Raw genomic sequence first — 23,830 nt, forward strand, 5'->3', positions numbered from 1 at the left:
TACTACTTGGAACCACTTATATCCTACTTTCTGTATTTAATAAAATCACTTTTTATTTATTAATTAACTCAGAGTATGTATTAATACCTGGGGGAGCAAACAACTGTGCATCTCTCTCTATCAGTGTTATAGAGGGCGAACAATTTATCAGTTTACCCTGCATAAGCTTTATACAGGGTAAAACAGATTTATTTGGATTTAGCCCCCATTAGGAGTTGGGCATCTGAGTGCTAAAAACAAGTACACGTCTGTGAGCTGTTTTCAGGTAAACCTGCAACTCTGGGGCAAGTAATTCAGACCCTGGTTCTGTGTTGGAGCAGACTGGTGTGTCTAGCTCAGCCAGACAGGGTGCTGGAGTCCTGAGCTGGCAGGGAAAACAGGAGCAGAGGTAATCTTGGCACATCGGTTGGCAAATCCCAGGGGGGTTTCTGTGATCCAACCCGTCACAGTGTGTTTATGTGGCTTGCCAATATTTTTACAAAGATGCCGAAAGATTTAAAAACCACATAGATTTTCTTACAACTTTTCATCACCTTGGAGCATCCATCATCATGATTTCATACCATGCACTGTAATAGTATTGTGGCTGAGTAATGTCAGGGCACAATGTTTTCAAACTTCTATAGCTCAAAACCCTTGGCCAACATCCATTGTGTCACTATTCATTGAGAGTGTATGCACTAGTGAATTAGTCTGATCTAAAAATATACTTTAGAAGCTACTTTGCATATTATGAGTGTTATTTATTCAGACAAGAACTATTTAGGACTCTGATTTATAACTGTTGTAAATAGGTGAAAGTAAGTATTGTACCCTAGCACTGGAAAATTGCTTTTTCTAGTTAATTGGAATTTAAAGTGGCAAGAGACTGGATGACTCCAGGAATTGTTAATAGAGTTGTGAGCCAAACAACTCCTAACTACTATATATTTATCATACCTTTCAGCCTTCAAGCCTGCTGATGTGTGATCCAAACAAACCAAAACATGTGGCAAGATGTGCAACATTTGGGCTTTGGGGCACAGGACACCATAATTGATAGGTTAAAGTGTAGCTTTAAAAAAAAAAAAAGGTAGGAATTCTCCCTCCTGCAATGCGGTCCCTATATGCCATTTCTGCTAGCTGTCCTCCAAAGGCTCATGGCAGGGGTAAGGTGAAAGGGAAGTCCTTGTAACATACACCACTATGGGGATGCTGGCCCTAAGGGTGCTACCATGAAGTAGAGCAGCCCGGATTCAGATGGATCCAAAGAAGGGTTAAAGCTACCTTTGCCCTCTCTACACCAAGGTGCGATTCTGGCAGCAAAGAATCTCAGCCCGTGTTTAGGATGTTTTCTCAATGTGAGAAGAGCACATCTGCTTAGGGCCTGCTCTGTTCCCTCTCTCCTCTCCTACCCAAAAGCTATTTGGTCAACTGGGCTCCTTCCATCAGAGGCCTCTCTCTTCACCTTGGAGGGGAGAGAAAGAAATTCAGGCCAGGCACTTCCTAACTTCCTCTTTCCAAAGGGCTCCACCCATCCTAAAGAGTGACTAAGTCACTTTTGAAATAGGACTTAGGTGCTTTTGAAATTTGTACTCATCCTGATCTGTAGATATTCAGCCTATTACTATCTGTACTTTAGATGTTAGACAACTATCCTCTGCTCCACTCTCTGCCATCAGGCGAGCCAACTAAAAACATAAGAACAGCCATACTGGGTCAGATCAGCGGTCCATCTAGCCCAGTATCCTCTCTTTCAACAGTGGCCAGTGCCGGATGCTTCAGAGGGTGTCATGGGGCAAGCGCGCCCCATCCCCTCGTGGGGCAGGGTGAGAGTTATTATTTCCCCACAGCTGAGTCTGTACGATCACCCTTTGTCTTGGGATAGCATGGCCTAGGGGCAAAAGTCAAAATGACTGCCCTCTCTTAGGGCTGTGTGGCCAAATGGCCAGCATCAAATATGGCTGCCCTCTCCCTCAAGGCTGCATGACCCAATGGCCAGAGTCAATACAACTTCCCTCTCCCTCAGGGCTCTGGATCCAGTCAAGGAGGTGGGCCATCACTTATGAGTGGGTGGCAGCCAGGTAGGGGGACCCGGATCCTCCCAGCTCCACTGGGTCCCAGCTCAGGGCCCTGGCAGTGGCAAGTATGTTCACCACTGGGTCAGCAAGGCATCCGTCCGAAACACGCTGACACCACCCAGCATATTGACTAATTCCCCCTCAGCTACTTCCTACCCTGTCTCAGTGCAGTGGTCCTGGTGTCTCTGAGGTCTTTGGGCTCCTCAGCCTCTGTGGCTGTCAGCAGCTCCATCACTCCTTGGGCGTTTGCAGGAGCTTGGGCATTTTCCTGGGTCTCAGCATCTTCAGCTTCTGCCACCAGAAGCCTCAGCAGTTCCCAGGCTGGAGCCCACAGCATGCATCCTGCCTCCTCAGCAGTCAGCCCTGAATGGGGTGAGATGCTCCCTTTTATGCCTGGTCTCCAGCTGGAAAGTGCCCAGCAGGGCCAAGGGGGCGTGGCCTCCTCGGCCCAAAGGGTGACACTAACCCTTACAGTACCAGTGCAGGGCAAGCATCTCCCGTCACAGAGGGAATGAACAGTACAGGGCAATTACTGAGTGATACATTCCCTGTTGTCCAGTCTCAGTTTCTGACAATCAGAGGCTCAGGGACATCCAGAGCATGTGGTTTCATCCCAAAGGGGCAGCTACCTACAAACCTGCTCTAGTGCATGTATCTGGCAACCTCCAGGAGTCACAACTGGAATTACTTACAGAGCTGCTAAGAATTCTGGTTGCCAGAGGTCAGGAAATGCACAGTTCTCTGTCCAGAATGGAGACAAAGGGCAGTAAGCTTTTTCTTTTAATCCACAATTTACATTATTTCAGTGATTACTGCCTCCACTGTAAAGGTCATAGAAACAACATAAATAGTTTATAAAAAAAAAAAGTTATGTTCTCCCACAACTGGCACACAAGTGGTAATAGACTTGCTACCACAGCAATAATTAATGAGATTCAAGGTAATTCCTGAGGAACTAATGACTGGCTAGTAGGAACTAATTGTTCAAGGAGCAGTAAAGATCATTAACCCCAGCCAGTATTTAATCCCAAGGATATACAGTGTGGGGAGATAATTAATTCTGCTGTATGCTGGGAAAAAATGGGTATAGAGATTTTTTATAAGTGAGTAACAGTTTCACAGACGTGATATTTACATGGCATTGCAAGAGAGATAGGGCCCCTATACGTTAACCAGACTGATCAAATCATGTCCTAACATTCTATTCAACTTAGAATGACTGTTTAATGCAAAAAACCATAGTTTATCCATATAACCAGCCTGAAAAATCAACCTTACTCAGGGCAAATATTCATTGTTCCTGGCTAGTCTGAATATTGTTCAGTTGCACCTGTGCTGGCCGGGTGTAAGGAGAAGAATGAGTTTTCTTGGGCAAACTAAGTCAAGTATTTCCAAAGTTAAAGAAGTCTTTTGTACTGGTATGTAGGAATCCATTTTTGCTAAAGAATATTATTGCTTTAAAAGCATCCCTCTGTGTGCCAACCAAATGCTGACTCATCTTTTGGAACTAAATCACAGTTCCTCCTGTCTTTATCAGAGGAAGTGGTAGGTGTGGAAGATAATTTGGTACATGCCAAAAAGCTTTTGTTTCTTTGAATACCGATAGATGCTGTCCTACTGATTTGTTCACGTACAGCTTAACAACCCTAACTGCATAGAATAACACATTTAATACAAAGAAAGAAGTAGGACGCTTAGAAAACTCATATTGAGATAGTTTGGCCCATTTCCAGCTGCCATCCTGTAGTGAATAAACTGCATAATAATAAAATGTTTAACACTGAATCATTAATTATTCGATGAAAAATTAAATCTCACATCGAGACACTAGACTGGGTTGGAGTGGTAGATAGTAGGTAGAACAGGATTGTTAGATGGAGTGGCAGCTGTGGGGGCTCCGTAAAAGTTAGATGGATGCAGGGGCAGCAGATTGGAAGCAATGGGATGAAGAATCAGATGCAGACAGCCTGGAGGCCAGTGGGGCAAGGATTTCATGGAGTGGGAGAAACAGGAGAGGGGAAGAGGAAGAGACTGGCAGTCTGAGAAGTAGCCAGATGCAGGGCTAGTGATGACGTGGAGGAGAGATGACCAAGAGATACATGAGAAATAGCGCAAGTTAGAGAGAAGCAGCATGGTCTAGTGGACTGAGCATGAAGTTAGGAAGTAGAAAATTCTGAGTTCTAAGGCTGGCTCTGGTAGTGATGACGTGCTGTGTGACCTTAGACAAGTCATTTTATGGATATAGAAACTGAAGAGAGGTTAATAGGATAATAATTATCTACCTCAAAGGAATTACAAAGGATTAATGTTTGTGAATTATTATTTTAAATAATGGGTTGGAGTATGCAACCTGTTGATTAAAAAGGCCAGTTTTGCTCCCAAATAGGCACAGGATTGTTTTTTAAAGGAATGATGCAATTTCAATGCTTATACAGTTGGATCTTGATTTACACGGTACTGTATACAGACTTTACATTTATATAGCAGTGTCTTTTGCCTGAGGCTCCCAAAACTCCTTACAAATATTAATTGTCACAGCGTTCCTGTGAGACATCTGAAAATCAAAGCACTTATATTTACAAGCACTGAGCATCCATAAATCCAAATGAAGCCACTGGGGAACAGCAGGTACACAGCATCTTTGATAGATCAGGCCACGTATAATTAGGCTCCTAAATCTATAGCTAGGTGCCTAACTTTTGGCACCCTGGTTTATAATTTGACTGTTGAATATAAATTCAAACTTACCCCCTTTTTTAAAATGGGAAGCCAGCGTAGAGAGGAGAGCACAAGGATGATGTGTTCACAGCAATCTGTATTGCTTAGTAGATCGGCTGCTCTGTTTTGTATCAGCTGGAGCTTTTTGAGGGTGTGTGGTTTCATTCCTAGATGAGTTGTGGTATAGACCTCCAGGCTTCAAATGTATGTATAGCTATGGCCAAATTCACTTCCATTAGGATGGCGCAATCTTCTAGCAGACACAAATGGAAATGGGCAATTTTCACATCCCTGGCTCTTTAGACATTCAAAAGCGCTGAGGGTGCCAAGAGGATCTCAAGGTTATAAACCTAAGAATGGCCAGGTGCCTTCAGCAGAGGAGCATATCATGGACGAGGTGAGCTCTTTGAAGCACTTACTTTCCTCTTCTTACCAGTATCAGCTCAGCCTTGTGAAGGTTCAGCTTCAGCCAGCTACTCTCCCTTCAGGTGCTGAGCTCTGCTAGTCATTGGGAGATCTGAGAGATGGTATTATTTACATCTGTTGTAAAAGCAAGAGAGAGGTGTGTCTCTACATATTGCTGGCATTTCAGCATACATTGTCTAACTAGCTTTCCATGGCTTCATGTACATTTTCAGCAATATGAAGGGAGAGGACTGAATCTTGTGGGCCACTAAAGGTGAGGGCTTTGGAGACAGTCATGAGCAACTCTTCCTCAACCAGTTGGTTCTGTCTGGCAAAAGAGCCTGAACCATTTAAGGGGATTTCCATTCATACGTGCAGCTGCTTGGAGGCAGGCCATGAGTATTTGGTGATTGCTGCTGTTTTATGCCAGGCACACACAAGTCCAGCAAGATGGGGATGGATGTAACTTCCCTGCCTATGAATAAGAGAAGGTCATCCACTAGACCAACAAGAGCTATACAAGTACCATGCACTGATCTGAAATCTGAGAATAATCCAGGATACTGACAACTGACAGTGGGGTTGAAAGCTGTTTTTGCTAACTTCTCAATTAACTTGCTTAGGAAAGGAAGTTTTGGTGTTGGGTGGTAATTGTCAAGATTACCAGCAGCAAATGATGGCTTTCTTAGTTCTAGATGAGCTCTTGCATGCTTTGGAATGGAAGGTAGACTCCTGTCTTAAAAGGAAGTGCTGCCAGTGTCTTTTAGTAGGAATCTTTAATATTCTCTACTCTCTTTTTCAAGCCTGAAAGAACAGTGGTCAGAATCACACAGAATCCTAACTGAAGTCAATGCTTCCATGACTATTTCTTGTGTCACTCATTGGGATGAATTTTTGGAAGGAAGGCATTGTTGGTTGGATCTTGCAAGGCCATTCTGTACTCTGATGATCTCCTTGCAATGAGTGATGGGAGAAATTATAATTCCTTGTAATGAGAGATGGTAGGTGTGAGATTGCACCCCATACTGCTTTATGGAAATATGCTTATGAATGTATATATGACATAACTGGAATATGTTTTATGCTACATATGCCATATAACATATCTCTGCAAATGTTATGATCTACTGAATATATTAATCCTATTTGTATGCATGTATCATTTTTGTATTTGAAGTTATGAATATTGGCTGTGTACTTGTTTGATTTTAAGTAGCCTTAGTAAGGCATTTGGTCAGCTTCTCAAGAAAGGAATTTGCAAGTTAAGTGTCCAATCATGAAAACACTTGATGGACAATGGGACCTTGGAAGACTTCAATCCACATAAGAAGTCTACCTGGGGACATTCAAGGTAGCATATAAGCAATGGCTGCCACCTGTAAGGAACTGAGTCATACATGGACATGTGACTTGCCCATTTGACTCCAAAACTCCATCTTGGAGCTGGATTCTGCATAGGAGAGAGGATGGGGGGGTCCACCCACAAGAAAAAGTATATTTAAGCCCCTGGGAGACCCCTCCATTTTGTCTTCAGCTGGCTCAAGAGATAGCCTCTCCATCCCCAAGGATACCTGAAAGAAACTGGAACAAAGGACTGTAGCCACGGGAGGGGGGTGTGATTGCTGGACCCAGGCTAGAAGGAGACTAGTCTGTAAAAAACTTACTGGAACATCTGTGAGGGTGAGATTTCATCTGTAATCACTTTCTTACTGTATTAGATTTAGACTTTGGTGTTTTGTTTTATTTTGCTTGGTAATTCACTTTGTTCCATCTGTTATTACTTGGAACCACTTAAATCCTACTTTTTGTATTTAATAAAATCGCTTTTTACTTATTAATTAACCCAAAGTATGTATTAATACCTGGTGGGGGCAAACAGCTGTGCAGATCTCTCTATCAGTGTTAGAGAGAGGGAACAATTTATGAGTTTATCCTGTATACGCTTTATACAGGGTAAAACAGATTTATTTGGGGTTTGGACCCCATTGGGAGCTGGGCAGCTGAGTGTTGGAGACAGGAGCACTTCTTAAGTTGTTTTCAGTTAAGCCTGCAGCTTTTGGGGGATGTTGTTTGGGTTTGTAGCAGGCTAATGTGTCTGGCTCAAACCAGGCAGGGCACTGAAGTCCCAAGCCGCCAGGGAAAATGGGTTTAGAGGTAGTCTAGGCATATCAGGTGGTAGTTCCCAAAGGGGTTTCTGTGAGCCAATCCATCACAGTAGGTTTCAGGGGGGCTGGAAAAAATTTTATTGTGGGGGTGCTGAGAGCCATATTGTATATATGGAAACCACTTCAATCCAGGGCATGCTGCAGCACTTCCAGCACCTATGGTAGATTTTGAGGTTGAGTGTAGTCATTCCAGATTTACAAAATGATATAAAGTCAAGATAAAAATGTTACAGAACAGTTCTGAGGGGCATGACTTTTTTGCCTCCATGGTAAAGGAGAAGCAAGCTTTTTTCCCCTTCTTCGTAGTTACAGCATAGGTTTGTAAAAATGTCTTGTGGCAAAGGCTGGCTGGAATGAACTGTGGTTTCCCCAGCAAAGCTGAAGTCTTCTTCCTTCCTCCTTTCCCTGTCATAGATCATCTGCAGACCATGGGGAGATGGAAGGAGGCACTCTGACACCAGCAATAGGCTGGGTATAGTGGTTGTGCTTTATTCGCTTTTCTATTTCTAGACTTCCTTGTTGGGTGAAGTTTCCAGAAAGTAATGTGGAGTCTGAATTTTCCAGGGTGAACTTTGGTTGTAGCTTCTTCCTAATGAAGGCAGGGAGGTTTCTTATTGTATCCTGCTTGGAGCTAGCATGATCATCTGCCTGGATGAGTTATTAGTAAATATTTTACACTGCATCTTTAGGCTAAGCTCTAACACTAGAGCCAGTTGAAAATATTGCTTTTAAACTGTTTTTCAGTGGAAAATTGTGTTTTCATCTAAACAAAAGTTTTCACATAAAGTGTCTGCTTTCTATAGAAACTTTAAATTTTTATCAAGAACCTGAAACTTTCAGATTTTCAACAAGTCAAAATTTTCTGTGGGAATTTTTTTAAACCAGCTTCGTCTTGCACCTAAGTTTAGGATGCTACCGGGTTATCATGCCTACATAAGGATTTAGACCCAGATCCTGCAATGAGCTCCATAGAGGCAAATCTCTGTGCCCACATGGAGCCCCCACTGACTTCAGTGGGGGTCCACCCATGCTAAGGTCATTGTAGGGCTGGGATTGTAGATGCTTAATTTTAGGAATCAAATATGTAAATTTAGCCTGTGTGACTCACCCAAAGTGACACAGTGAATCAGTGACAGATCTAAGAATAGAGACCATGATCTCTAATTTCCATTTCCCTGTTCTAGACAACACTTTGTACATTAGACTATCAGATAGCTTGACTCAATATCAACTTCTTGTTTTCCATTCAGCTTTTAGTAACGGTTACACGCCTGATTAGATCAGGTGCAACAAGGTTTTGAAAGATATTTCCATTTTTTGTTTTTTAATTCTTGTAAATTTTTACTGTGGTGTAAGCATTATTGGGGAAGGAGAGATAAGGATTTGCTCTCCGTTATATTTTCTTTAACTAAAAAGGCAAAAAATAAAATGTTGATGAGATTTGTCTCATCTTTCCAATCTGATCATTATGTAAAGTTATATTTTCATTTCATTACTTTATATGGGCAACACTAGACTTGGCAGAAAATACTCTCCTGTCCATATGAAAAAAGAAAATGTCAATTATTAAAATCTCTGGAAGTATTTCAACCTTTGGAGTGCTTCCTGACTGCAACATGTTACCAAGATTTAAAAAAACAAACAAACAAACAAAAAACCCTTATGCAGTTCTTTTCACATAATGTCTTGGTAATGAATGAAAGACCATTTCACACTGAATACCACTGCGTCTGCAAACAAAAATCAAATCCTAAAAATGTGAGGACCCCACCACAACAACCAATGCTGTCTTCTGACCCCAGTGTAAATTCTGTCAGACGCAGAGGGGTAGTTTGACTTCTATATTTGTAGGGTTACCATATTTAACCAATTAAAAAAGAGGACCCTCCACGGGGCCCTGGCCCCGCCCATTTCCCACCCCACCCCCGCCCCCTCCTCCCTCCCACTCCCAGAGAAAAGGGCTGCCCGAGCGCTACCAGCTTCACGGTTTGCCGGGCAACCCCCAGTCCCTGCGCCCCCGGCTGGCGCTTCCCCAGCGCAGCTGGAGCCCAGGAGGAGAAGCGCCCAGCCGGGGGCACAGGGTCTGGAGGCTGCCCGGCAAACCGTGAAGCCGGTAGCGCTTAGGCTTCGGGCAGCCCCTATGCCTCCGGACCCTGCGCCCCCGGCCGGGCACTTCCCCTCCCGGGCTCCGGCGGCGCAGGGTCCGGAGGCATGGGGGCTGCCCAAAGCCCGTAGCGCTCAGCTCTTAAACAGAGCCCAAGAGTCAGGGAGGAGCAGATCCACCGCGGCCGGAGGCTCTGCTCCTCCCCTGACTCTTCGGCTCTGTTTAAGAGCCGAGCTGCCCGAGCGCTACCGGCTTTGGGCAGCCCCCATGCCTCCGGACCCTGCGCCGCCAGAGCCCGAGAGGGGAAGTGCCCGGCCGGCGGCTGGGGTCCGGAGGCAAGGGGGCTGCCTGAAGCCCATAGCACTCGGGCAGCTCGGCTCTTAAACAGAGCCGAAGAGTCAGGGGAGGAGCAGAGCCGCCACGGGAGGGGAAGTGCCTGGCCGGCATTTTCCTGGACATGTTCGGCTTTTTGGCAATTCCCCCCGGATGGGGGTTTGATTGCCGAAAAGCCGGACATGTCCGGGAAAAACCGGACATATGGTAACCCTAATATTTTGAGGGGTGGCTCCAGTCAGACCAATGGGGCCGCATGTGTGTGTGTGGGGGGGAAGGGGATTCTGTGTCTGCCCACGGGGCACCATTTCAGATGGGGGAGGGGCAGGGGCATGCAATCTTAACAGTGATTCCAGGAGGTACTTCAGCAATTGAAAACTCTAGTGTTTTTGCCGATAACAACTTAGAAATATCTGACAGGAGCATTGTATTTAATTCCTAGATCAAGAAAGAAAATTAAATAACTGTTAGACCCATTCAGCTCTAATACTAACATGTTCTGACATCTTGTGGCAAGTCACTTATGGAACACTGGCTAGGTTTAAAATTGTAATGTATATTCTTACTCAGATATGCTTACTAAAGTCAGAAGGTACCATCATGATCATCTAGTCTGACCTCCTGCACATTGCAGGCCACAGAACCTCACCCATCCACTCCTGTAATAGACCCCTAAACTCTCGCTGAGTTACTGAAGACCTCAAATCATGGTTTAGAGACTTCAAGTTACAGAGAATTCACCATTTACACTAGTTTAAACCTGCAAGTGACCCCGTGCCCCATGCTGCCGAAGAAGGTGAAAACCCCCCAATCTGGTCTCTTCCAATCTGACCCAGAGGAAAATTCCTTCCTGACCCCAAATATGATGATCAGTTATACCCTAAGCATGTGGGCAAGACCCACCAGGCAGACACCTGAGAAAGAATTCTCTGTAGTAACTCAGAGCCCTCCCCATTTAGTGTCCCATCTCCAGTAAATGGACAACACACCATTGTAGGCAGTCTTGTCATACCATCCCCTCCGTAAACTTATTAAGCGCAGTCTGGAAGTCAGGTGTTTTGTCCCCATTACTCCCCTTGGGAAGCTTCTCCAGAACTTCACTCCTCTGATGGTTAGAAATCTTTCACCTAATTTCAAGCCTAAACTTGTTGATGGTCAATTTATATGTATTTGTTCTGGGGTACACATTGATGCTCAACTTAAATAACTCCTCTCCATCCCTGATATTTATCTCTCTGATGCATTTATTCAGAGTAATATCTCCCCTCATCCTTCTACTGGTTAGACTAAACAAGTAAAGCTCTTTGAGTCTCTTCTTATAAGGTAGGTTTTCCATTCCTCAGATCATCCTAACAGCTCTTCTCTGCACCTGTTCCAGTTTGACTTCATCTTTCTTAAACATGGGAGACCAGAATTGCACACAATACTCCAGATAAGGACTCACCAGTGCCTTGTATAAGGTACGAACACTTCCCTGTCTCTACTGGAAATATCTCACCTGATACATCCTAGGACTGCATTAGCCTTTTTCATGGCTGCACACAGCTGCCAACTTTCCAAAGTGCCGGAGGGTGCTCGACCCCCTGCTCTGCCCCCCACTTCCACTCCACCCCTTCCCTCAAGACCCCACCTTTGCCCCGCCTCTTCCCACCCCCACTTCAGCCCCACCCTGCCTCTTCCCACCCAGTTCCGCCCCCTCCCCCAAGTGCACTACATCCTCACGCCTCCCCCCTCAGAGGCTCCTGCATGCCGGGAAACAGCTGATCATGGCAGGCAGTAGGCGCAGAGAGGGAGGGAGAGGCACTGATTCACGGGGCCCGCCGGTGAGCAGGAGGCACTGGGGAGGTGGGAGAGAGCTGATGGTGGGGCTACCGATGGGTGCTCAGCACCCACCATTTTTCCCCCATGGGTGCTCCAGCCCCGGAGCACCCACAGAGTCGGCACCTATGTGGCTGCATCACATTGATGGCTCATAGTCATCCTGTGATCAACCAAAACTCTTTCTCCTCCACTGTCACTTCCAATCGATAAATCCCTAGCTTCTAGCAAAAATTCTTGTTAGTCCCTAAATGCATGACATGGCACTTTACACTATTAAATATCATCCAATTTCTATTATTCCAGTTTACAATATCATCCAGATCTCCTTGTATGATATTCTGGTATTCCTCGGTATTGGCAATACCTCCCAACTTTGTGTCATGTGCAAGTGTTATTAGCACACCCCCATTTTTTGTGCCACAGTCAGTAATAAAAATTTTAAATAAAGTTGGTCCCAAGACTGATCCCTGAGGAACTCCACTATTAACCTCCCTCTAGCCTGACAGTTCACCTTTCAGGATGACCCATTGCAATTTTCCCTTTAACCAGTTCCTTATCCACTTTTCAGCTCTCATATTAATCCTCATCTTCTCCAATTTAACTAATTAATTTCTCATGGGGAAATGTATCAAGTGCCTTACTGACATCCAGGTAGATTCTCTCTACTGCATTTCCTTTGTCTAAAAAAAAATCAGTTATCTTCTCAAAGATATTAGCAACTTTGTTACCATCTCTTGAATACAACACTTGAAACAATTGTAGAAAAATCTACAATTACTCTCTACCATTCAGGCTACTTACTATTTATAATTCACCAAGCTTGGGACTGATCATTTAACTGTAGGAATTGACCTAACAGCCCTTTCTTATCTTAATCGCTTGTTAATCACTCTGTTTATAAACAAAATTCTGACTCCCTGCCTCAGGGTGCAAGCTGGGAGCAGCAGGTCTCCTGTCGCCTCTGCAGAACTCCTTACACTGCAGGCTCAGGCTGCTTGCCTGAGGGGAAATGCCCTCCCATGTGCCCCCCCCCAGCTCCGCCCATGGAAGCACTTATTATTACTATGGATGGACACACACAGCACCATCAAGTGTGCATGTCACTTCACTGAAAAACTTCACAGGACTATTTTATGTCACTTTTTACAAAGGCGGGAAGTCATCCAAATGTGAATTACCAAAATCCTTAAAAAAATTATTAAAGCTGTTAAAATTATATAATACATAGGGTGAGAAAAGAGTGTCTGTGCATCTGGGTATAGTGCTTAGATTGTCCACAAGGTAGTACTACTGAAAAGGGACCTAAATGCAAACTTTTGACAGACTTGGAGGCCAGCACTGTAGAAGGATACTGACCAATATGGGAAGGGATCCAAGTCAGGGCAAACACAGGAGAGAGGGTTTTGTTTTAACAAAACATTTGGAACAGTTTACTTTTCAAAGTCAGCTAATTTCCAGCATGACACAGCATTACTCTTCGTTTCCATCTAGTCTGCTGCCCGGGGTTTCCAATAAGGCTATTTATGCTCTCACCTTTCCCCTACATCCCTCCCAGCCAGTCATCCACCGCCGGGCCATCAGCTTTCTCTTTCTGTATAATGTCAACTGCAGAGCTTGGTTTCGGAAACCCTTTGCGGGCAAGCCCATGTCATCAAACGGCAGAGGGGGTGGATTGTAAATTGCCCGGCTCCAGGCAGGCTCACCTACCCTCTTTTGTCCAGCGAAAGGCCGCCTGCAGCCCAGTAACACCAGGCCACACGAGAGGAGTCCCAGCCCGTCTAGTCCAGGGTTGCTTCAGGGGAGCGGAGTCTGCGTGGGCGCTCCCCGCCCCTGCGCTTAGCGCTGGTAGCTGCCGGATGTTCAGAGGCGCTGGGAGCCGGGCTGGTTCCTCTGAGTCCCTGCCGCGTTGGGAGCTGGAGGCGTGGGTGATAACGGGAACTAGCTACGGAGAAGCTGCTGCGTAGCTGGGGGCGGCCTTTGTTCCTGCCGTTTCTAAGCAGCGCCGGCCCCTTCTCCCCCATGTGTACGTCTGTGGCTTCCCAGTAACATCTGACCGGGCAGCTAATGCTCGAGGAGGAGCCCGCGGCAGCAGCAGGTGAGCTAACCCCGCACTCCGGTCCGTCAAGCCTTCCACACTCAGCAGCTTTTTGGTGCCCTCGTCTAGCTTTTTGGGGGGGCAGCGGGATTATGTATCAGAGCCCTGCTAGGTCCTTGTGTTCGGCCCTGTCCACTCTCTGCTGTGCCCCTTGCACCACCACCTCCTCGTCCCTGCTGCTGCTCCGATCTCCTGTTCCGGTGAAGAGAGCCCTTTCCCCGCCTGCCCTCCTTGGCTCTTCCTTCTCTGCCTCGCCTCGCTGTGGTTGCTGTCACCAAGGGGCCTCGGCCGGCCAGTGCTCTGCAGCTGTAGGTCCAGGTGTTGCGAGTTCCCGAGCAGGTGAGTGTTTGGAATGTTCGGGGTCTGAAGCTTCCATGGATAGAATGTGGGCATTAGAACATTCTAATCCCGGCCACGGCGAACGAATAATTTTTCTCACCATAAACCCAACGTAGGCTGGTTGTAAAGGAATACGGTGTGGATTTAAACAAAAGCCTAATCTTTCTCTGAAAGATTAAAAAAATGTTCCAAGAAAGCCATCGATTAAGAGAGTGTGTTTTTTAAATCAAATTTACTTTTCACACTGATCATTGATTTTTATTTTATGTAGTTTTGCCCCGTTGATTAAAATAACGTATTCTTAGTTTTTTTAGCTAGTTTCACTTTATGGCTCTCCATGTACTAGCCAGGTGCTAATATGATTTTAGTTGAAAACACTGTAGGGGAATTTATAAATTCTCCCAGACTGTTAGATGTTTAAAAGACGAATTTTTAAAAGGTCCACAGAGATTTCTGTTTCTTGGTCTCTCTAGAACCTTACTTCTTGCAACTTTAAATTTCAGGCCAGTGCTGCCCTTTAACATCTGAGTCACACTTATAAAACTCAAGAGTTAAAACTTCTTGGTTCACCCACTTCATGCCTGTGTATTGTGTCACTGTATGGTTAAGAATATAAATGGTCTGTTCTTAAACTTGACCATTCTTGTACATAAGTGGTGAAAGAGAAGATCAGGCTGAAATGCCCTAGCTCTGAATTTGCTCACTTGAATGAATATGCACATAAGACCTTGTATATTTTGATCTAGCTTTCTTGCAATCAACTTCCTTTAAAAAGCAAAAACTTGTTTCTACATGCAATATTAGGCTTTGTTTAGACTAATAACTGTGCTGGTGTAATTAAAAAGAATGAGGAGTACTTGTGGCACCTTAGAGACTAACAAATTTATTTGAGCATAAGCTTTTGTGAGCTAAAACCCACTTCATCGGATGCATGCAGTGGAAAATACAGTTGGAAGATATACACACACAGAGGACATGAAAAAATGGATGTTGCCATACTAACAATAATGAGAGTAATCAATTAAGGTGGGCTACTATCAGCAGGAGGAAAAAAAACTTTTGTAGTGATAATCAGGATGGCCCATTTCCAACTGTCCTAGTATAATTGTGCTGCAGAGGTATAAAGTTTAATCAGTAAACAAATTATAGGACTGACATTCAGACTGTAAATCAGAGGTTCTTGACCTATTTACCAATGTGGGCTGCATCCACACTATATATGTATATACACACACACACACACACACACACACAACCTCTACATCTGCAAAAAAAAAAACAAGGTATAGTATTTATTATATGACAGCAATATAATTCAAATCAATATAGTACCTTTCATTTCAACACTGGCAAATGTCTAACAAGAGCATTTTAAATTAGCAAAATAAGTCAAAACCATTATCAGCCCTTCCCCTCTCCCTCCGCAACACTTGGCTTGCACACATGCCTGCCCTGCAGAGACAGGGGCTCTGTCCAGGGCAGAATGGCCCCCCTAGTGACTGCCCCCTCCAGCATCCAGGCCCCCAAGCTAACAACTACTCACATGCCCCCAAAGGTTGCCCCCCAGCACTCAGCTGCCCCAATCCATGGACTGCCACCAGTCCTCACCTAGAGTCTGTCCCGCATGCACCGGCTGCACCCTCTCCTCGTGCCCCTGTACCCCCATCCCCATGGTCATTGGTCTTCTATCTTGGCTGCATATAGCTCAGCCATGCAGCCCACCCTGCTCACCTGCTGCTGAGGTCCTAGTGCTGGGGAGTCTACTCCAGCCAGGTCACTGAATCCGCAATCCTGTGGGATATGGGGGTGATGAGCACCCTAGCCTCCTGCCGATGCTTCTGGATCTGATCCTGCCAGGGGCTAATCCTGCACCACCCCATTTTTGCACCCCACCCCTGCCGGCTCTGCGCCCACAGCAAGTGTCCCTCCCTGGTTCCAACCCTCAGGATGTCAAGTGGGCTGCAGTTGTATGGTGATTGGGCTGCAGGTTGAGAACTGTTGCTGTAAATAGTTAAATTAATCAATCTTTATAGTATGCTGACTATTTCGCTTTGGGGACTGATCCAACTCCTGATTAAGTCTGAGTCTTTCCACTGACTTCACTGGGAGTTGTATCAGTCTCACTTGTTCCCCAGTCATACAACTGGTTCCACGCAGGTGGACCATTGCACCTGAATGGAACCCCAGTAGTGGAGTAAGCTGAAAGACTGATTCTTAATCTTTCCTAATGGCGCCACTTGGCATATATTACTACCTTTGCTGAGCCCTGAAGATGTTCTATAAATCAGTGGACAATAACACATAAAAACCTAAATATCCTGATTTTTTCCCCCCTGTTAAATTAATAATATTTTGAATTAGCTTGGATTGGGGGTACAGGGTTGAGTGGATCATAGGCTGATGTGTGCAAAATTTCACCCTGGAATGGATTTTTATGACAAAGCTTTAAATTCCAGAAAACAAGGACTCAATAAATATGTTGACTAGAAAGGATAAAGAAATAGTGCTAGAAATAAATACTGTACTATATTAGTGTTTTAAAAATAATACACTAGCAAAGATATCTCACTAATGCAGAGGGCAGGGCAGTTGTCTATCTGTAACAATAGGAAATGTAGTGCCTGAGACTATATATCTCCAACTACAGCCCTGTTTTGAGCCCTGAAGGTACAGTGTTTGACATGTGGTTTCCAATGTCTAATGACAAAAATACTTCAAGGTATGTGGCTTTTAAAGATATGTTGTTAGCGAAAGTGACTTACAGGCTTCTTCAGGCCTCTGATAATTAATGCCTCGATCCTGCAATTGGCTCTCTATTGGAAAGCCAATTGCAGGAATAGGACCTAATTTACTTAGATTATGTTTTAGATTAACAAAAAACAAAATGGAATGTGTGACTTTTGTGGGGTTACCCCCATCCCCCTGAATTAAAGGAAGGCTCAGGTTCTGAAACAGTTCTCAATCTCCTTTGAAAGCTTGGGTTACATATCTCAAATTGTGAGGGGTGGGAGATTTTAGGCCAATCACATTACCTACCAATAACTTCTCATGTTGTACTGTTACAGATCTCTGATCTTCAGAGTGACACTCATCTGGGGGTTTAAGATTTATTTTAGATGCTTATTTTTCCTTCAGAAACCAGAATTACTTGAACAAGACATTTTAAAAAAAGTTGGCTGCTCCTTTATAATTGCAATGTAGATCTGGGCAGTTGATTGTATGCACGAGTAACTTATCATTCTTTAAAAAGAACGAGGTGTACTTTGGCACCTTAGAGACTAACACATTTATTTGGGCATTTGTTAGCCTCTAAGGTGCCACAAGTACGCCTCGTTCTTTTTGCTGATACAGACTAACACGGCTACCACTCTGAAACCTTTTCATTTTTTATCCTTCTCCTAACTTTTTTTTCTTCTCATAAGTATCTTATTTTGAAAATACAAACCTTGTTTTTAAAATGCCCCAGGAGTGTAGAAGAGTGCATTGGTGGAGCCAAATACTCTTTCATTTCTTACCCAGAAGAAATGCCCAAGGAATTCTGCCAAAATAGACACGTCAAGTCTTGACCCTCGCTAGGATATGGCCATTCAAGAGGGTTAGCACTGGAAGCTGATAAGGTGGATACAAATCAATGTTGTTGTTGTTTGTTTTTTTAATGAAAAAATATATTTTTATTTTAAATTAAATACAAGTTTAGTTTTAAAAAAATAAACCTATTCAGGATTAAATTTGAAATTGACAGCTTATGCTAAGGCCTAAACTACTTATAATCTACTAATCATTTAAATACAAAAAATATTAAGCATTATATATTTGCTGCCAATAGTTTAAAGAAAGTCAAAGCACTGAACTGGCAGAAGTACTGGAACTAAGCATCTGGAGCTAGAGTTTGTTGAAGTAGTAACCCAGCTTTTGTCAACAGCAGCTTCTTCTGCAGATGCAGAGAGAAGATTCTCTTCATTTCAGTTTAATTAGTTCAGTTCTGTGACCAGTCGATTCAAAGGTAAAAAACCACTGTGAGCTTTAAAAACAGGAAAACTTTAAGAATAAACTGTAAGAATAAAACTGGGTTTGAGAGGATGAGATCTACTAATTCTAAAATTTTGAAGGACATGGTGACTAGAAATAACCAGTTCAATTCACTAACTGCAGGTCCTACTTCCTTTGTTTAGTAAATCAGTTATTTTTAAATGCAAAAAATAAATGTTTTGATAAATGTTTTTCTTACGTATCCAGCACATTTAAGGTAATTTTCTTTAATAAGAAAATCATAAAATGCTGTTTAAGCATTTAAATTGAATTTGAATTTCCATCCATGCAGAGTCTGAGATAAATCAGAAGTAAGAAAATAATAATCTAATAAATAAGAAATGTATCATTCACTATTTTCTAACATAAAAATTGAGAATCTGAATAAATAGAGATATAATTACTTAAACGTGTTAAGATACACTATATCTTGGATTGTCAAAGGAGCACCAAATTTAGTTTAAAAGCTATATTTAGTTGCAAATCGGCATGTTTTAATGGTTACCAACCATGGAGAATCAGCCTTTCTTTAGAAAAATAAAAATACTAATGCAAGCTATGATTAAAATCAATTATGTAAATAAGGTTTCCTGCTTGCTGATTTTAATTGATGATTTAAATTACTTTGACTTAAATCAATCCGCCATGGAAGCTGAAGAATACATTTGGTATTGTACATCCAAGGACTGTGGAACTTCAGAGCAGTTAACTGTTTCCTGCTGTAATAAGTGGCCAATACATACCTCCTCGTACTGTGTAATTCACAGAGCAGTAGGTGGTTCAATTTAAGTCTGGGAGAGGCCTGGCTTCAGTGATGCTATGCCTTGTTAGAAGAAACAAGAGCCCATCTCTAGCAGCCACAGTTACCAGAGTTTTTACAGGAAAAGCTGATCTCCTTTTGAAAATTCAGATTATCAGGGGTAGCTATCCTTTTCCTTCTAGATCTGCTACTGAAATTGTGCTTCACTTCACCTGATAGGTGCAGAATTTTCATTATGACTGTTCTGAAATACACTATATTGCATAGTTGGAAAGCACTATAATTACTCTCTTGCTGAAGACCTGGGTCCAGTTTCTTTTATGCTAGTGTAACTCCATTGGCTTCAGTTATCCTAATTTACATGGGTTGCTGAATGGGAGATGAGGTGCATGATGTATGTAACCCACACTCCTCCTGGGTGTGGTGCTCTGTCCCCTCTAGTGGCACCGAGACCACTTAGAGATTAATGAGTCTGCTATAGCCTTAGCTAAGAGCCATGTGGCTTTTAGCTCATGTAGTAGAGGCTCATATACTAAGCTCCAGAGGTCCCAGGTTGGGTAAAGATACTGAATTGGACTCCTATATACAAGAGCAATTTTTCTGTGGTTGTTGGCATGAATTCTTATTAAATACACTCTTAATAAAAGGGATTAATTGTAGTGGTAGAAAAAAGAGCGTCTCTTATGCCACACTCCTTTTTGAGGTGAGATCTATTAAAAGGGAGCCCTCTAATAAACAAAAGAGAAAACTTCGATAAGAACTAGAAGAAAAAGGAAGCATGTCCTAAGCTTCAAAGGCTTCCCAGTTGATATCCCAGACAAGTCCCCACTTGTAATGCTGACAGACCCTGGTTGTTGGTGGGCAGGATCAAATCTGGGATCTTTGAAACTAAATGCATGAGCTTTTACTGCATAAGCCACATGGCTTTTAACTAAAGCTCTCAGACTCATTAATCTCTAAGTGGTCTCGGTGTCACTAGAGGGGACAGAACACCACACCTAGGAGGTGAGTGGGTTACATGGACACTAAATCTTTCAAGGTGTTGTCTTCAATTTATGGCTTAGGTGACTTCAGCTGCGATCTCCTCACATACTCTTGCACAGAAAGCAGCAATGTGATTGGTGTTCTGAATAATTTTTCCCAGATTTGTCATTTCTGAGGCAAACAGGCACAGACTTGGTGTAGGTGGAAAGGATTTCTGAAACTGCAGCCAGTTCCATGTGGGAACGGGAGACAGAGAGAGCTGTGGGTCTATAGTGGAAACAAAGCTTTCTTTTGTGTATTAGTATTCTCAGTTTAAAGAAACATTTGCTTTAGTTAAACATGTTTCACTCCAAATAGAAACATCTGTTTCTTATCTCTAAATTATCCATAATAACTTGTGTAATTGTTCTTACATAACTAGCTGTCTGTGGCAATTTACAGCCCAAGAGGTGTTCTAGTAATTAAACTCATCCTCTTACTTTATGGGAATGACTTTTGCATACTACGTATGAACAAGTGGAATAGAAGGAAGAAACTATTCAAATCACTGGTCATGTACCATAAGTGCTGTTGAACAACCTGCCTAATCAGACAGAACTAGATTGGTGGGCTGAATAACAGACTTTATTTTAAAGTCCAGCACTTAGGGTTAAAGTTTTCAAAAGAGCCTGAGTGATTTAGGAGCCTAATAGCTTCGCTGTGCCAATTTAACCACTTAGGCCTGGTCCCCACTAAGCCCCCACTTCGGACTAAGGTACGCAAATTCAGCTACGTTAATAACGTAGCTGAATTTGAAGTACCTTAGTCCGAACTTACCGCGGTCCAGACGCGGCAGGAAGGCTCCCCTGTCGATGCCGCGTACTCCTCTCGGCGAGCTGGAGTACCGGCGTCGACGGCGAGCACTTCCGGGATCGATTTATCGCGTCTTAACCAGACGCGATAAATCGATCCCAGAACATCGATTGCCTGCCGCCGGACCCTCCAGTAAGTGAAGACGTACCCTTAGATTCTCCTCAAACCTTTATCTTGTACATGACACGTTGTCAATCATGTTCAATTTAGGGGTAGAATTTTCCAAAGTGCTTGAGGGACATTTTACTTGTGGTCTGCTATTGTGGACAGTGAGTTATGTACAAGACAAAGATCTGAGGAAAATCTAAGTTATGGTCTGTGCATCGCATCACTGGGGAGAACACATCAGGGTAGATGTCAGGATAGTGATAGATATGTAAAATTATGGCTCTCAAATTTCCTGAGACCAGGGATTATTTACGATATTTTCCAAAATTCACGGGACAGTCCCATTAAATGCTTTAACAATTAATCAGAATGTCTCTTTTTCTACCCTTTTCCTCTGCTTTCTTTTTGGCTCTGTCTGGGCTTCCCCCAAGAAACTCTTCAAACTATCAAAAAGAATGAAGAGAACTTGTGACGCCTTAGAGACTAACACATTTATTTGGGCATAAGCTTTCGTGGGCAAAAACCCACTTCATCGGATGCATGCAGTGAAAATACAGTAGGAAGATATATATACACAGAGAACATGAAAAAATGGGTGTTACCAACTCTAACGAGACTAATCAATTAAGGTGGGCTATTATCAGCAGGAGAAAAAAAAACTTTTGTAGTGATAATCAGGATGGCCCATTTCAAACAGTTGACAAGAAGGTGTGAATAACAGTAGGGGGGGAAATTAGCATGGGGAAATAGTTTTTACTTTGTGTAATGACCCATCCACTCCCAGTCTTTATTCAAGCCTAATTTAATAGTGTCCAGTTTGCAAATTAATTCCAGTTCTGCAGAGAAACTTGGGAACTTGCTAGCTACCAACAGCTGCTTCTGGGAAAGCATTACTGTTTCCTGATTACAAGCATTATTAAGATGCATAAGGACTTAGGGGAAGTCCCCTAATTTAAATATACCTCTACTCTGATATAACGTGGCCCGATATAACATGAATTTGGATATAACACGGTAAAGCAGTGCTCTGGGGGGGTGAGGTTGCACAGTCCGGCAGATCAAAGTAAGTTCGATATAACGCGGTTTCACCTATAATGCGGTAAGATTTTTTTGGCTCCCGAGGACAGTGTTATGTCGGGGTAGAGATGTAAATAGGGGAAGAGGAGAGCCCAGGATTCCTGTAATACAGCACGTAACTCGGCTTCCTGCTGTAGGGCTGCTTCTTCTTTTTTTTTTTTACATCTAACAGGCTATCAGCTGTGATCTGGCTAGTTTACAAATCTAAAATGCTGAATAAATATTTTGATTGGCCTCTAGAAAAACATTACTTGGAATTTAAAGACATTACAGTATCATGTGATGTGGTTATGGTGTTAGACTTGTTCACTAGTAAGATTTTAATGTATTATCCTAGCCCAAATCTGTATACATTCTAGATCTTTTACTAGACACAAGAACAGTGTCTCATCTCAGCTACTTCTTAGGTTTGAACAGAAAAATAATCTCTTTTGCCCCCTTAAATCTATTCACCTCTTTTGAATTATTTTTCTCAAACTCTCCAAAAAATACTCACTTTGGGTCAAGACAAAACCTGAAAAATGTTCAGCTCAAGGTGACTTCTAAAAAAGTTATGAATATATGTTCTGAGATTATAATGAACGTGTGTTCACTGTAATCTCTATTGCAGTCACTCCTATGGCACTGTTCTAATACAGAATACTTTCTAACATGATGAATGTTCAAGTTGCTCATCTTTTGGTACTAACGCTGTCCATAAAGCCCATATGTTGACTAACAAGCATAAGAAAAAAATTCATTCAAGAATCTTTTTCTTGACTCAGCATATTAATAACTGTAATAGCTTATTTAGTTTTGCTTAACTATAAAAGTTTACTGTAACGAGGGCTGTCTCTAGGTTTTTTGCCGCCCCAAGCAAAAAAAAATTTGCCTGCCCCCCACCCCAGCTCTGGGCTCTTTTACCCCTCCCTGTGTCCTCCCCCACCCGCACCCCCTGCCGCCCCAGCCCTGGGCTCTCTCTTCTGCCTCTCCCCTCCCCCCGCACCCCAGCTCTAGGCTTTTGCTGCCCAAAGCAAAACAAAAAAAGATGGCCGGAATGCCGCCCCTGAAAATGTGCCGCCCCAAGCACGTGCTTGATTTGCTGGTGCCTAGAGCCGGCCCTGACTGTAACCACTTAACCAAAAATATTTTCCACGCTAGCCTTGATTGTTTGAAGCAATTCTGCCAAAGGCCACTAGATGTCCCTACTTGACTAGTTTGTTCAATAAAAAAATGGTCATGTGATGTTCGGACTTACATTTATGCACCTTTCACCATTTAACTTTGTTTACCGTATTGACACTGGTGCATCCTTGCAGCTTAGCAGGTGTGTATGCAAGATAACTATTCTCTTTGTTTACTGTTTTGGAATTGTGTTGGAGTATTGCAAAACCTGTGCTCAACTTAAATGCTGAGCTCTTGGGCAGTGCTTAATTTGTAATGAAAGAGGGGCTGAGACTCAAGCAATTAGGTGCTGGGGTTCAAGAAATTTTCTTACTTTCATAACTGACATGCAAAGCCCATAGGGCCGGGGCTACAAACTGCCTACTTAGAGGTGCTGGGTCTGAGCCCTAGCGAGCCCCAGCACCAATTAAGCACTGCTCTTGGTTAATACTGGAAGTGTTTAGAAGCTTCCATGTATGTACAAACTAGTAAATGTTTTATATAATTAACCAGGTATCTGGCAGCTGTAAGACAGCATCTCCATGTATTTCTGTGAGAAAGGAGAGCATGTATAGATAACCAGTTATTTTTGAATATATTTAAACTTGATGTTTAATTTTAACAGCTATATGGGGCTTTAAGTCCTACCAGAAGCTTTAAGTACCCAACCTGCTATATTACTTTTAAACTACTAGTAAATATCAGAATTTTAAAAATATTTTATGTTATCTTATTTGTCTTTATGGTAAACCAAACATGAGAACGCCAGTTCTGCAAAGAATCTGTTGCAGGAGAGGCATCCGCTTCCTCCAGAGTAGAAGGTCAGACCACTTTCTT

General features: G+C 43.1%; 1 protein-coding gene and 1 long non-coding RNA gene across 10 annotated transcripts in view; one reads left to right on the forward strand and one right to left on the reverse strand.

Annotated features, from left to right (window-relative positions):
* LOC135983641 (uncharacterized) overlaps positions 1-13,452 on the reverse strand; it is a 111,127-nt gene extending 97,675 nt beyond the window's left edge. The window contains exon 1 of the long non-coding RNA XR_010601357.1: positions 13,314-13,452. This is a non-coding gene — a long non-coding RNA (uncharacterized LOC135983641). The remainder of the gene's footprint in view (positions 1-13,313) is intronic.
* Positions 1-23,830, forward strand: part of NOCT (nocturnin) — a 55,285-nt gene that overhangs the window by 20,974 nt on the left and 10,481 nt on the right. The window contains exons 1-2 of one of the 9 annotated variants that reach the window (XM_065596392.1): positions 13,503-14,040; positions 23,763-23,814. The exons of 4 other annotated variants lie outside the window; for them this stretch is intronic. Coding sequence is in view for 2 of the 5 variants with exons in the window: in XM_005284358.4 (XP_005284415.2) it covers positions 13,671-14,040 (370 nt within the window). In the remaining 3 variants the exon portion in view is untranslated. 4 more of the 9 variants (XM_065596393.1, XM_005284358.4, XM_005284359.5 and 1 more) reach the window with 4 other exon arrangements.

The sequence above is a fragment of the Chrysemys picta genome, chromosome 5 (assembly GCF_011386835.1).
Source record: "Chrysemys picta bellii isolate R12L10 chromosome 5, ASM1138683v2, whole genome shotgun sequence".
NCBI lineage: Eukaryota > Metazoa > Chordata > Testudines > Emydidae > Chrysemys > Chrysemys picta.